General features: G+C 47.1%; 6 protein-coding genes across 6 annotated transcripts; 2 read left to right on the top strand and 4 right to left on the bottom strand.

Annotated features, from left to right (window-relative positions):
* Positions 1-606: 606 nt before the first annotated feature.
* On the top strand, positions 607-1,443 carry ACHE_60228A (uncharacterized protein; the record flags this gene model as incomplete). Its single annotated transcript, XM_043281379.1, has 2 exons — positions 607-709; positions 770-1,443. The coding sequence occupies 2 exons, from the start codon at positions 607-609 to the stop codon at positions 1,441-1,443; spliced, it is 777 nt and encodes a 258-aa protein (XP_043138864.1).
* A 20-nt stretch (positions 1,444-1,463) lies between these two features.
* On the bottom strand, positions 1,464-2,651 carry ACHE_60227S (uncharacterized protein; the record flags this gene model as incomplete). Its single annotated transcript, XM_043281378.1, has 5 exons — positions 1,464-1,702; positions 1,756-1,830; positions 1,887-2,013; positions 2,068-2,516; positions 2,579-2,651. The coding sequence occupies 5 exons, from the start codon at positions 2,649-2,651 to the stop codon at positions 1,464-1,466; spliced, it is 963 nt and encodes a 320-aa protein (XP_043138863.1).
* Positions 2,652-2,994: 343 nt separating this feature from the next.
* ACHE_60226A (NADP-dependent oxidoreductase) lies at positions 2,995-4,291 on the top strand (the record flags this gene model as incomplete). The annotated part of the gene is made up of 5 exons (XM_043281377.1): positions 2,995-3,170; positions 3,219-3,334; positions 3,395-3,565; positions 3,620-3,751; positions 3,804-4,291. The coding sequence occupies 5 exons, from the start codon at positions 2,995-2,997 to the stop codon at positions 4,289-4,291; spliced, it is 1,083 nt and encodes a 360-aa protein (XP_043138862.1).
* Positions 4,292-4,680: 389 nt separating this feature from the next.
* Positions 4,681-5,699, bottom strand: ACHE_60225S (uncharacterized protein; the record flags this gene model as incomplete). Its single annotated transcript, XM_043281376.1, has 2 exons — positions 4,681-5,534; positions 5,585-5,699. 2 exons carry the CDS (start codon positions 5,697-5,699, stop codon positions 4,681-4,683), a joined length of 969 nt encoding a protein of 322 aa, XP_043138861.1.
* A 2,350-nt stretch (positions 5,700-8,049) lies between these two features.
* Positions 8,050-9,351, bottom strand: ACHE_60224S (uncharacterized protein; the record flags this gene model as incomplete). The annotated part of the gene is made up of 4 exons (XM_043281374.1): positions 8,050-8,473; positions 8,533-8,949; positions 9,022-9,188; positions 9,256-9,351. 4 exons carry the CDS (start codon positions 9,349-9,351, stop codon positions 8,050-8,052), a joined length of 1,104 nt encoding a protein of 367 aa, XP_043138860.1.
* Positions 9,352-10,907: 1,556 nt separating this feature from the next.
* ACHE_60223S (sugar porter family MFS transporter) lies at positions 10,908-12,727 on the bottom strand (the record flags this gene model as incomplete). Its single annotated transcript, XM_043281373.1, has 4 exons — positions 10,908-11,665; positions 11,718-12,103; positions 12,159-12,359; positions 12,426-12,727. 4 exons carry the CDS (start codon positions 12,725-12,727, stop codon positions 10,908-10,910), a joined length of 1,647 nt encoding a protein of 548 aa, XP_043138859.1.
* Between the last annotated feature and the right edge of the window lie 1,757 nt (positions 12,728-14,484).

Genomic DNA, 14,484 nt, shown 5'->3' with positions numbered 1-14,484 from the left:
CCGCAGATGATGGACACTTGGAGCAAAGTTGATCCAGCGTTTGGGCGCTATTCATGGGTTTGATATTTGAATATAGCGATGTGAGTGTCAGGCCGCGTGACGCAGTGCCTAGATATGCCTAGGCCGACGCCGGAAGCTCCTCCTCCATGAGATGTACGTACGGTGGATCATGTTCCATTGCCTACCACAGGCCCGGGCGATATCAACGGGTTTGGGATTTCTTGCCGGTGATTACATATGGCGTAAAGGCTTTGCTCATGTAGCTAGCTTCCATAATCTAATCACACTTATGTCTTGTTCCTGAGAGATATATAGCTCCCAGAGACCCTTTTTCTCACCAATATGGCTGATGCATCTGGCTTTTCGTGATAGAAGACCTGAAAAATATGGCAGAAACACAGTCGAGAGGTTGCTGAGGATGTTTCGGATGAAAAACAGAAAAAAACTTGCTGCAACATTGCGAAGCTACTCTGCTTTATTATTGGATATCCGCTAGTTAGAGAACCAAAGACGATGCGTGCGGCGGAGTTATGGCCTTAAGTCCGTCCCGCACAAAATCTCCAATTGTAAGGTCAATCCTTTCGCCCAACTTCATTCCTCGATAAAATGGCCAGCCAGTTCCTGACCGAAAATCATGATGATACACACGAAGGAGATGAGCGCAAAGAGCGAAGAAGAGTTCAAAATCGCCTCAACCAGCGTGCCAGCCGTAAGTCACCAAAAAGGATGTATGGACACCGAGGAGATGGCTCACAGAACACCACTATAGGTAAGAGGAAGAAATTATCCAGGCCTCCTGCTCAACAGTGGACAATCTACATCGACCAAACACGGAGAACGGTCCATTTCTGCCACCTTGGCTTACAAGCCCGCCAGACCATCCTGAGGAACCTAAGAGACCACATCAACCAAGCAATGGCCACGTACACACTCTCCTCCGAATTACTCCTGCCAGTCACTCAATGGAATATCATTCGTGCCATGAGCACCAATGCCATTACAATGGGTCTAAACACGGCACTCTTAGCAGAAGATATACTGTCCCCGTTTAATACTTCCAGTCCAACAACCACAAATTTACCACCTAGTTTACAACCAACAGACCTGCAAAAAAGAATTATCCATCACCCCTGGATCGACTTGTTTGCCGTCTCCTCAATCCGGGACGCGCTTTTACGGAATCTGCATCTCTACTCTGAGGATGAGCTTTGTCATGATCTTTTCGGTAGCTCCGGTGACTGTAGTCAACCGACTGGATTATTGATCTGGGGTGAGCCGTGGGATTCGTTTGCGTATGAGATATCTGATGAAATGTTGCGGAAGTGGGGGTGGCTGTGGAGCGGGTGTACTGAGGCCCTCCAGTCCACGAATTACTGGAGGCTGCAGAGGGGCGAGGAGACACTTGAAACTATCACAATGAGAGCAATATCATTACCCAACTAACACATACTTCCAATATAACACTAAACAGCAAACGACTCATGGATCATCTGCTCACTAAGTTCCCACAACTTCGCCCAATTATTCTGATCCATAATATGACTATGCAACTCCTCATCGGCAACTGCATTGTTATGGAGAAAGGCCCCATTATGTTCTTGGATCGTGGGGTCGATCATGCCCGTGATGACAGTTGCGGCGCCTTCAGACTTTGTTGTCCAGGGAGGCAATTCAATGGGTTTACCATCAAGGTCGACTAGGCCTATTCGGTGGCGTCAATGGTGTTCATTAGGATGCTAGGGGCCGAGAACTTACCACCCGAATTGCTGAGTCTCGCAACCATCTCTTGGAATTCCGACGAGAAATGACGTTGCAGACCGGATTGGACGGCTAACGATAGGTCAATTTTCTCCTCTACTGTATTGCATGGCTGGGACTCTACATACCGCCAGGATCAATGCTAAACGTTCGGATTCCCTGATCTCCCAATCTCTCCGCAAGCGCCTTCACGAACATGACCCGGGCAGCGTTCGACTGGGCATATGCCACTAGAGGATCATATGTTCTGCCTTCCTATTGGGAACAATTAGATCAGAGCATACCAAGGGGGGTGCAAAGAAGACGAACAGTGAACCCAACATCCCCAAATTCAACCTTCCCACTCCTAACTGCACTACTTGCAACGATTATAACCGACGATTCGGCTCCAGCAGGCCTCACCTTTGGAAGAAGCAGTTTAACCAACAAAAAGTTCGCCAAATAGTTCACCCCGAACTGCGTCTCGAAGCCATCCTTGGTAGTTCCATATGGAGGAACCATGACACCCGCAACACATATGAGATGGTCGATCTTCGGAACGTCGCGAAGAGTGTCAGCTGCTTGTCGAATACTACTCATGTCTCCGAGATCCATTGCCAGAAATCGGATTTTGACATCGGGTGTTGTGAATTTGATTTTCTCGGCGATGGGGGTGACTTTTTCCTCGGCTCGAGCACTGAGAATGAGAAGACGGGGAGCGGCAGCGCTCAATTGGATAGCGAGCTCGCCGGCGATGGATTCGCTAGATATGCCGGTCACTAGAACTGAACGAGGGATTAGGAGGGTGTATATTGATGAGATACAAACTGGGGGAGCATACTTGTCTTGCCCGCTAAGGAGCTACCATATCGTTGGATGATGGTCTCCGAGGGTAGGATGACTTGGGATGACATGGTTAGTTCGAGATTATTATTGAGAGTGAGTTTTGAAGTCCATTTCGAATGCTTTATAATTTCTCAGGGAATACAACTTGATATGCTACTATACCGAATATGGTTAGTCTAGTGTCAGCAATTCCCGACCCACCTTGAAGTCAGTTTTTATTGGACAACCGCCAAACAAAGTTAGGTGGATCGGTCGGAGAGGTAGTTGCTCCGTTTGTTCATTTGGTGACATCATCTACCCTAACACCGGAAAGATTGTTGCTCCGGATTCGGTGCACCCTATTTGAAAGTCCAAAATCTCGATATTTTCATTTTCATTTTCATTCATGAAGAGAATCTTTGCTAGGAAGCAATGTTATCCCTCAATATTTCATCTTACTCGAACCCATCGGGGTATCAGGTCTCGGACTTGCCCAAGCCGCAACTCGACAACTCAAAAGACGTGATTGTCAAGGTGCATGCAGCGAGCATCAATCCAATCGACGTCAAAAGAGCTGATGGAGCTCTTAAGTTGGCGATGAAGGATTCGTAAGTAGGCTTCTCTCCCTATGCATACGGCAGTGATAACAAAAACAGTTTCCCGTATAAAATCGGATATGACTGTGCTGGTATAGTTACTGAGGTTGGACGAGATGTGAACCGGTTCAAAGCGGGAGATGCGGTCTATATCAGGCTGCCAGAGGTTTCCCGAGGTATGAGATGAGCCACGATCGATGGCACCCCTTTTAATGCAAAATGCTAAATAATACTAGGATCATGTAGCGAGTTTGTTAAATGTGCGGAGGAATATATTGGCTTGAAGCCGCCCTCGTTGTCTTTTGAAGAGGCTGCCTCGATTCCGCTGGCGGCGATGACAGCACTTCAGGCACTTAGGAAGTATCATGGTAGTCTTGCTGGGAAAACAGTATTTGTGCCCGCTGGATGTACGAAGCCCCTAACATCCCACGTTTTGATTCATATGCTGATGATTTTTTTAGTAAGTGGAACGGGTTTATTTGCGTGTCAACTTGCAAAGAATGTCTTCCATGCAGGCAAGGTCATTACTACGGTCTCGACTGCGAAAATTCCGAAGTTGAAAGAGCTGTTGGGTGAGAACACGGTAGATCAGAGTACGGTCCTTCACTTTTATCATTTCCAACTCAATAATTAACATCCGTCAAGTTATCGATTACACAAAATCCGAGCCAAGAGATGTCATTGAACATGGCTCGGTGGACTTTCTCTTCGATACAGTCGGCCTTGCTATGCAGTACCTGTGCCTGATGCGCCCAGGATTCAGCCGTATTATATCCGTCGCAACTTTGCCATCTGGTAACCAGCTCCAGGATTCGTCGCTGATGGACCTACCTCATCGCCCTACTATTCCTATTCCCTTCCGACTGGGACTTAATATGCTCGATCAAGTTCGCAAGCTTAGAGCACGACGGTACGGGGTGGAGTATTCATATATGTTTCTGGCATCCACCGGCAAAGACTTGGACGAGTTAAGGCGCTATGTTGAAGAAGGCAGACTGAGAACAGTTGTAGGCACGGTTGTGGAGTTTCGAGATATAGAGTCGGTGCGGAATGCTTGCGATGTGGTTTATAGTGGAAAGGGTGGTCTTGGGAAGTTGGTGATTCGTGTCGATAAGAGTGAAAACCTATCTTAGGCTTGGCTTTGTTCACAATATCAAACTGTAATGATAATAGAGAATCTTCTCATTCTGCAATCCACCAAATTGTACTGAGACACGCCGTAGAGATTCAACTTGATGGCAACGACTCATGCAAGCAAAAGGTCTTTCTTTTGCCTATCATGTTCAACGTATTGAAGAAACGGATGTGTATATCTTTTTTTCGCTCCGGCTAGTGATAAGTAAGTTTGAATTTACGATTTGCAGCCTGTACATGACTCCTGTTCGATGAAATAGAGGAGAGTATTTTGAATTATTCAAATGAAAAATAACTACTATAATTATATACAATAGCTGTATATAAATGTGATAAAAGCACCCGAAAGGATAATGTAAGCGATGGAAACCTATCAATTTCGAAACCCTCATGAAGAATCTCCTTTTGCCAGTTCAGCTTCAGTCCACTCCCACAAATGTTTTCCCATCTCCTCACTTTGTGTATACTTATTGCACGGCTTTAAATGCCCAACAGGAATATAATATCCTCCGTTGACAAGATCTTCCTTTTTCGCACCAGCAGCTGCCCACAGCTCATTGTATGCACCTTCAGAAACCGATGAACCGAAGAAACGCAAAGTCTTCGACCCCAAGGCAATGACTGATGAACGCTGATTAATGGAATGATATAAATCCGTCAATATAATCCCCGGATGAACAGAAACCGACTTGATCGATGGATAGCGCCGGCTAAGTTCAGCGGCAAAAAGGATGTTCGCAGCTTTAGATGCACCGTATCGAGCATTAGTGTTGATCTTTTTGAGTCTCTCCTGATTCATGATCGTGTCGAATGAGGGGGCAAGATTGTGCCCCACCGACGAGAGCGATACAACGCGAACATCTGAATCAGGCTCCTCTGCTGTCCTGAGTAGTGCGGGCAGCAAAAGTTTTGTGAGTAGGAAGTGGCCTGTGTGGTTCGTTCCGAGTTGGATTTCGTGACCTATTTCTGTCTCACCGGGGGGCAAAGACATGACACCGGCGTTAAGGACCAGTATGTCCAGTCGATGGGATTGGGCGTTGAATTGCTCGGCGGCATTTCGAATCGACTTGATGGACGCTAAGTCCAACGGGAGCCAAATAATTTCTACCTCATCCGGAATGGATGACTTTATTGACTTGATAGCCTCCGCAGCTTTTGATTCCGAACGGGCGCCCATGAAAACTTTGCTCGGATGATGTTTTGCTAGTTGCAGGATTGTCTCCTTGCCAAGGCCGGCATTTCCTAAAACTGATTAGGCATCATAATGCTTCATAAGAATGAATTCAACATACCTCCAGTTACTAGCAGAACCTTACCGGATAGATCCGGGATATCTCGGTCAGGGTTGAAACTGACACCACCGACATAGTTCAACGGATTGGCGAAGGCTGTGACGAATCCCGCCATTTTAAGAGTAATTCCAATGCTCTTGTAGATTCTACGCACTGAAGGACCATATTTATGTTATCTGGAGGCCTTCGCATATATAGTTAGAGCCGGGGCAACCATATTTCCGATTCATGTCGCAAACTTTGCCACAAAAGCTTAGGGTTGACGATCTACACGTAGCGATCAATGACTGATCAGCCACTCGGGGTAATAAACTGCCCGTCTCAGCCATGCTGATTGTTGAGAATTTGAATTTGACGGGAAATACTGCTTCTTGCTGAGCCTTTCGTGTGCGTGTATATAGCTGTAGAGCGAAGCTTTGCAGGCACATTTAGGTGATGGACTTGTAGTATGTCGACTGTGGCACTCTCCGTGACTTTACTCCACATATAGTTATTCAGTGGCTTACTGACTAACAGTGCGTAATCAGGACCTCAATAGACCCAACTTCGGATATGAATATTGTAATCGCACAGTAAAAGTACAGTGAAAACCATCTAAGACATCTCGCGTGCTCGATCATGTTCAGGGTTAAATTGGGATAACTATCTTAATCTCACAACAAAAGGGAAAATACCCTGCCTCGGTAAGCAACGATCCCGATAGCATGATTCTTCATTGATTATTATCCTGACTATAACTTAGACAATTACTCTCTTGAGGAGCCTGTATCTCTTTATTATCAGGCCAGCAAATGGGCGACTACAATAAACAAGACCCGCCATATGATTTTGATATCGGAGCAGGCATATCAGGTATCAATGCCGCATACCGCATTCACCCCAGCTTCCAGGCCTCTGCTATGCAAATCTCGAATTGCGATATACGATGGGTGGAACCTGGATTCTCTTCTGATATCCAGGTATTCGATCCGATTCCGATTTGTTCACGTTTGGAAGGTTACTACGACTACCACCAACCCCTTTCTGCTCGCATTCCAGGCCTGAAAAACTTCGGAGAATTGACGATTCATCCGCAATTTTGGGCTGAAAGCTGTGACTACTCTGGCAAGAGAGTTGTTATCATTGGCAGTGGCGCAACGGCAATAACCCTCCTCCCGAAGCTGGCTGAGAGGGCAGCGAAGGTCACAATGCTACAGCGCAATCCCTCGTATATTGTTTCATTCTCAACCAAATGACCCGGGCCTGGTTGACACGCTTTTCGCTTACGGGTGTCTCTGAAACTGAATTGTGTCCTCAAGATCATCATCTCTCGAATCTTCTCCTTTTTAGGTCGCATAGTTCCTAGCATCGCACAATGGACTCTTCAGCGCAGAACCCTCCCACAGTTGTCCAAGGAAGTTCCCTTTGACTCGTATTTCAAGTCGAAATACATGCCGCGGGATCAGCGCTTATGTGTCTGTCCTGACGGAGACTTATACAAGAGCTTGCACACAGGAAAAGCGGACATCAAAACCGACACGATCAAGCTAGTCACTGATTCGGGAATCTAGTTTGATTCTGGCAATTCCTTGATGCAGACATCATCATAACAGCAACTGGGCTCAGACTACAGACTGGGGGCGGAATTAGGATTGCGGTTGATCAACAACACTATAATTCTTCTGAGGAATTCGTGTGGCATGGAGTTATGCTTGAGGACCTCCCCAACGCCGCGTTTGTGCTTGGGTGTACCAACGCCTCTTGGACCTTGGGCTCTGGTGTTACAGGAATATTCTTCTGCCGTCTCTTGAAATACCTGGAGAGAGAAGTCTTTAGGGCAGCTATCCCAAGAGTGCAGGATGGGTTGCCTTTGAAGGCCGAAAAATGTTGGATCTAAGTTCAACTTATATCACTTGGGCCAAGAGGAATCTGCCAAAGGTGGCTAATATAGGGCCTTGGAAGGCAAGGAGCAACTACTTTTCGGACTTCATATTCGCAAAATACGGGAGGTTTGACCAGTCACTGGAACTGGTCAAAAGGCCACACTGGGAGATGGACAATGAGCATATATGTAGGCTACTGAAAGTTATCAATATATATTTGCGAAGTGTTGAGCTTGGAATTTATGGTTAGGGGCTCCATGTACGAAAGGATTGGCCTTTGGAATCCTACTGTAATGGGACCTGACTTTAGTCAATCACATTCTACTCGCTAGCCTTTTTTTAGTGCCATTGTCTTAGAGCTGCAGCACGAGTTAGTGGTGTATTTATTGCTATGGATATTGCGCTTTATGTCATAATGATAACCTCTGTACGTACTGCATAAGTTCCTGGTTCTTCTTATCTATGCAACTAGAGTATGAGAGGCATCTGCGTTCAGAGTGTCTACATTTGGGAGACGTCGCGAGTTAAGCTCAACCACCAAAATTCTTGTAGATGCTCCATTTTTCTTCCATTCTTAGGATGATGCGGCGTAAGCAACCTCGCTCAAAGTTCCCCAGCTTTTGCATGTGAGAACGGACATGTAGCCACACCTCTCGCCTTAATTACCTCCATATCCGACACCATCTCCTCGATTCCTTTATTCTTTTGTGATTCGGGCCCGATAGTCATCAAGTTGTATCCTTGTGGTTCATACCGGTCTCCGCGCGAACCGGGCAGTTTCCCTCCAAATGCTCTAACCAGAAACGCCCCGGGACCCCATTTTGACCAAAACGTTGGTTGGACGTACCACGGTTGCAGGCTCTTTCTTTCGAAATTGTATAGATGCGTTGCGGGATTTGGTGTGTCGTGCACTAGCTTGACGGCAAGGAAAGAGGGACGCGGAAGTGCAAGGTATCGAAGGAATAACTTTCGTGATGCTCGAACGAGGCTCAGTACGAGAGAGATAATTGGGCCGGGAGACTCAAGGCTAGGGACGTGAGCAAAGGTCTTTTCGGATCATTCTTCAAAACGGAGTATGGAACTTACCAAAGACTCGTCCTCATGGTATTGTCCAAGTCAGCACCCAACATCTGACGCGCAGTTCTCCTTATGAAGCTAGGAAGCGACGACAGGGCCGAATCAACATAGACTCTGACATATTGATCGTTTGTTGCCGTCGGCTTTGCGACTTCTTCTTCATAGTGGACTGTCCAGTCACGCAGTTCCACCGCGAAGTGCAGGCCGTCTGTCCAGCCTTTCGTTTTTGAAGGGAGGGGTTCAAACGGGATTCCCATATCCTCTCCCAAGTTCTTGTGAAAGATACCGAGGGCACATTTCTCAACATCAGTCAGCTTGCGCCATTCTTCTCTGTCAACAACGTTCAGGATCTCGGCGAGGCCATCACCCAAAGTATGGAGAAGATCATTATCGGTTATTTTGTTGGCACGACGGTAACGGTCATGGCTAATGGGGCCACCGGTCAGCGAACAGAGCAAGGCGTTTTATCTTCTCCTCCGAGAAGGATAATGTACATACAGGTAATTCATTCTCGCCACGGCAGACGCATAGCGATCAGAATCTCGAGGCTTGGACTGCGCCTCTCGTAGGAGGATTTCTGTGTCAACAGCGCGCTTCCCCGCGTTACGCCGATTGTTTTGGCCCGTGACTGCGAAAAGCTTGGACATGGTCGGGATACCTCCGGCCTATTTTTGAACAATTAGTTGAATTCCGCAGTGCTGCTCAAGACCAGTCACATGTTCCTTCTCATACCTTGAGCAAAGCGATTTGACGAGCCTTAGCAAAAGCATATGGAAACTCAAGTTCTTGTAACTGGGCCATAATTCCGTGCGCTTCTTTGACCGTCATGCTCGATAAATGTCTATTGCCATGGGTGAATGGAGCCTCAATCTTTGTCATACGGCTGTACCGAAGAAGCGCAACCAGTACTATATAGCTGGTGAGAGCGATGGTGATTGTCAGGCGATGATTGTTCCATAGTTCATGAAACGAGCCAATGGCGTCAAACATCCCTTAAGCGATCACTTGATGGTCTCACTCTGTGTCGTCAACTTGATTAGTATTCAAATTCAGTGTAAAAGGACGTCTTGTCAGTGGTCATCTTACAGTTGAAAAAAGAAAAGAATGCTCTTTTCTGCGCGAAAAGACCGAAAGGTGTTGCCCCGGTGTTTTAGCAATTCTGTATGAATAGGTAATTTGAAGGTGGTCGAGGGTTATTTAAGATAATTTCGTGGCAAGGAAGAAATGCGCTGCAATCCTGGCCCAGTAACCCAACAAAAACTCCAAGGCAGTGACATAATATGTACTGGTCTCGAAATTGTTGGGCTCGGCATTTTCTAAGTTGATAACGATGATATTGTAATCTCGGCGGCTACGGCATATCGGTTGATTCCATTGCTTTTAAGCCAACATGAGCGACAAAACACTGCTTCTTAGAGCGAAATACATGATTCTCGGAATTTATAGTCAATGGGGTCCTAACATATTTCGTACAGCTCGTCCATATATCAAAGTCAACTCATGAGCTGTCCGAATCTACTATGATACTTGGTGGAAAGTTGTCGAATACAGAAAATAACTAGTATCAGGTATTACCACTAGGTCGCAAAAGAACAAAAGGAAAAGAGAGAAAGACAGAAAGAAAAGGGAGAGTACATTCAAAAATATCTGTTCCACCAAACAAGGTCAATCAAGCCCCATAATGAGCATATGGAACCCATAAAAATGAGCCAATTTGCTCCTCCATATGGTGGTTATAAGGAGCAATGAGTACAGTGTCCCTTTCTTTGTCAATTTGGGACCCATAAGACCAAATGAAGAAACCGAACTCACAGTTGCAAGAGCAACTACCTCAATACCAGCAGCAGCGACCCCGATTCCAGCTTTTTGATCCTATGAGGAGAAGAAGCTGGAGGAGCCGTCCGTAGATTGAGAGGCACGAGTACTTGTCGTTTGATCAGTTGCCATTGTTTAACGTAGTGCCGGTATTCGATGTGTCGGTGGTTGTGGGATTGCCGTAGATGATGGTGCGGATGAGAGGAATACCATCCTGAGATAGCACCGACGAATGATATCGTATCTTCCATCGCCATATACTTGGTCACCAGGGTGCGTGTGTCCAATCATTGGATTCCGCTACATGTGGTTTGCTACATATACATATCTGCAAGTTGGGAGGATTGACCTCTGTTGCCTACGGATGAAGAAGACGGAGATTCGTTATTATTTTTCTTATTATTTTTTTTTGATGCGAATCTGTCATGCAATCGAATCATAGCCAAGAAACCAACTAGCATAGATACAACTAATGGAATATTCAACAAGGCCATCCAACCTTGACCAAAGATAAGATTACCAAACAAGCCAATGGTCAGACCAAAATCGATCAACAACCGACATGTACATCACCCCTTCTTCTCAGACTTCTCAGTCTCAACAACCTCATCATGCTGCGCAGCCACCTGTTTCCTCTCCAAAGCCGCCTCGACATCTCCACGCTCCAACGCAGCAACGACAGCAGTCGACTTTGTGGTCTTCCACGCTGGTGTACCGATGTACGGGATACCGTTCGGATCGGTGAAGATGCGCTCCGTCTCTTCGAGGGTCTTGCCGGCTGTTTCGGGGAACATGAAGAAAATGTGGATCAGCATGGTTGTGCAGAAGACGCCGAAGATAATGTACGTCTTCCAGCTGATGTTCTCGAAAGCAACGGGCACGAAGAGTCCAAGAGCAGTGTTGAAGGCCCAGTTGGCTGAGGTGGACAGCGACACAGCCTTACCACGCACGCGCAGGGGGTAGAGCTCGGGTGGGTAGGCCCATGAGGCTGGTCCAAAGGAAACTGCGTAACTGGCGACGAAGAGATAGGTGCATGCAATCAGACCCTTGGCCGGGGCGCCCGTCAGGCTCATGGATTGCTCGGGGGTGTTTCTTTGGTCGTGCGGGACAGGTGTACCGTATGATGCCATGATACCTGCGTTGGCGTACATCCAGACCATCATGAATGCAGAGCCAATCAAGAAGGTCGGACGACGACCCCAACGATCCATCCAAAGCAGAGCTGGGATAGTCATGACAACGTTGATGATGTACTGGATCGAGGAGGCGATCAGATTGGCATCACCGGAGTATCCAGCCATTTGGAAAACGTAATTAATATAGTACACTTGGCAGGACTATTAGCTGACGTCCAATTAAGAGATGGGGGCGTGGCATACTCATAACGTTCATTCCAGTCAACTGGGACCAGATCTGAGTGAACATTCCGATCATAGTACGGTTGAGCATGGTGGGCTTGAACAGCTCGAAATATGTCACGTCCTTGTTTTGTCGCTCGAATTCGCACAGGTCCTGAATCTCCTGCATTTCTGTGATCACAAGAGGGCTGTTGGCGTCACCTTTGCCATGAACCAACGTCAAAACAGAGTGGCATTCTTCCCAACGATCTTTGCGCGCCAACCAACGGGGCGACTCGGGGAGGAAAAGCATGCCAACAAAAAGGAAGACGGCGGGAACCATCTGGACACCCCACGGAATCCGGAAGCTGGCAGTGCTGTAGTCCCAGGAGTTTTTGCCGCCGATGTATGAGCAACCGAAGGAGATGCTGTCATGGTGGTTAGCCGGTGTGCAGTGTGGTACCCGTCAGATGTCCAACATACTAGTACATGATCAAAATACCCCAAGTAATAGCCCATTGTTGTGAACCAACCAGACGACCACGCTTTGACGGCGGCGAGAGTTCCGAAATGTAAACGGGAACCTGGGCAGACTCGATTCCGACAGACAAGCCGTTGATGATACGACCCGCGATCAGCATACCCATGTTTTGTGAAGCGCAAGAGATAGCTGATCCGATGAGCCTGTGTAGAAGTCGTTCTCGTTAGCGTACATGATATGCAATAGGTCCCGTGAGGAAAGAGACTTACCAGATGATACAGCCAATCATAATGGCATACCGACGACCAAGGATATCCGAGAGGAAACCAGAAATCAGGGCACCCAGCCAGGAACCAGCGGGCATAGCAGCAGTGATACCACCCTGTCGCAGCGATTCTGGGCCAGAGCACTCGGCATCATCGTTGAACGGAGGACCCCTGGGACCTTGGTTGAAATAACATTTGTAGGAGTTGGTACCCAAGATGGCCGACATCGACGAGATATCGAAACCAAAGAGGGCACCGCCGACGACGGCGACGGCGGAAATTACATAGATGTTGCCGATGACCATGGTGAAAATTGAAGAGAGCAAGCACAACCAAATGGTCCGGCAAAGGAAATGCCTGCGGATAAAAACAAGACCAAGACCAACGGGAGAAAAAAAGAAAAGAAATGGGAACAGAGGGGAAAAGGAGGGGCCAGCCCGGTTTTTAAAGTAAGAGAGGGAAGGAAAGACAAAGCGCGGGAAGGTTCGATGGGTGACCAGGACTGCGAGTAATAGCATTCACTGTTGACTCTTGGACCGCCATACTATAAAGTGAATGCATATTTTAGAATTAAAAAATGGAATAGTGGCCAAGCTCTCGGCCAGGCCGGTGCTTCTTGCGTTGTTGAGATTACCGAATTGATGGATCTGCTGCTTGCGCAGTGGTTTCTGCAATACATTTTCTGACGGTCTGATTGCTGTGCGCATGGGCTGTACCCTTGCTGTCATGACGATATATGTTCCCTCATAATGACCCTCGATTCATGAGGCTATACGGGAATTCTGAGATGTCTCCAGATCATGTGCTCATCTCCGTTTTTCTCCGCATTTTCCCATTTCTCTCGTTTTAGTTCTGTTCCCACATGGATATATTGCGGGGAGACGTCCTGTGATTGGCGGAGTTGGTAAACATCGTGGAACACGGCGGACCCAAGCGGCCGATAATTCCCCTTAGAGTATAGTGTAGGTGTCATTCTAGTTCCAGGTTCGGCTCAATAGACGAGTTAGGTTAGAGCGTAATCTCAACCAATGGTCGCCGAAATCAACCCGTGATGCCAACTTGGGTCATATATTGCTGTGTATCAAAGCACTTCGGCCATCGGGCAGGTGACTGGTCGTTACCCAAACACTGAGATCCGGCCGTCCAGCTGTCCAATCACCGGTCTAGTTTGCTAGGGTTGCATTAGATCATGCGAGTTGTTCGTATTCCTTCTCAAACGGAACATGTCCGTCTGGGGTTCTCTGTCCGGCGGGCGACCCGGATTTGCCGATTCTGGAAGAGTCGACATGAACGCCGGAGTAGTCCCATGATGAGCATTCCGAACTCTGAGTACGGCGCAGTGAAAGTGATCAACCAATACTTTAGCCGTGGTTTTATCGGGAAATTTGCTACCGGGACTCGTCAGTATGTCAACAGCATGTGGAAATAAGACCCGAATCACGCCTCGGCTTCTGCTTGAGAAAGTAGTCGATTGTGCCTGATTCCAGTTATGGATTGTTCCACATTTATTTCCGGATTGTCAAACGAGCTCCTATATCGTAATTCTTTGCACATGTTTGGGAATTGGACGGGGACGCAGGTACCATTCAAACTTGTCTGAATTCTCCCGAAAGACGCGAAAACATCTGCCGGTCTTAATCCCGATCCGTAAGCCGTACTTTATGCGCATATAAGATGTAAAGAGACGTGTTGGCCATATATCGGCAGCGGCGGACTTGGTCTGGATACCAAGCAAAAGAGTCAGCAAGGGACTGATTGTCACATAAGCAAGAAAAAGCATGGAGAATTGGAAGATACTGGCAGTATTGTTGCAAATCGATTGAAAACTCTAATGGATCTCATCGTGCTGTCTCTGGAAGATCTTTGCGTAGAATGATTGTCGTTCTGATCGAGGGCCCCTCATTAAAAAGAGGATAAACATCAATTAGAATGAGGAGCTGCTTCACTAGAAGCGAAAGAGAAAGCCGAGGGAAAATATTTGATTGAAACGAGGACTTGTTCGTCAGATGAAAAGGGTAGCTTGGTATGTAGGAGGATGGAAGAGCTGCGTGAAGTGAAGACG

The sequence above is a fragment of the Aspergillus chevalieri genome, chromosome 6 (assembly GCF_016861735.1).
Source record: "Aspergillus chevalieri M1 DNA, chromosome 6, nearly complete sequence".
In the NCBI taxonomy this organism is placed as follows: Eukaryota; Fungi; Ascomycota; class Eurotiomycetes; order Eurotiales; family Aspergillaceae; genus Aspergillus; species Aspergillus chevalieri.
Note: the sequence above shows the minus strand (reverse complement) of the source record. Positions and strands in the feature narration are given on the sequence as shown.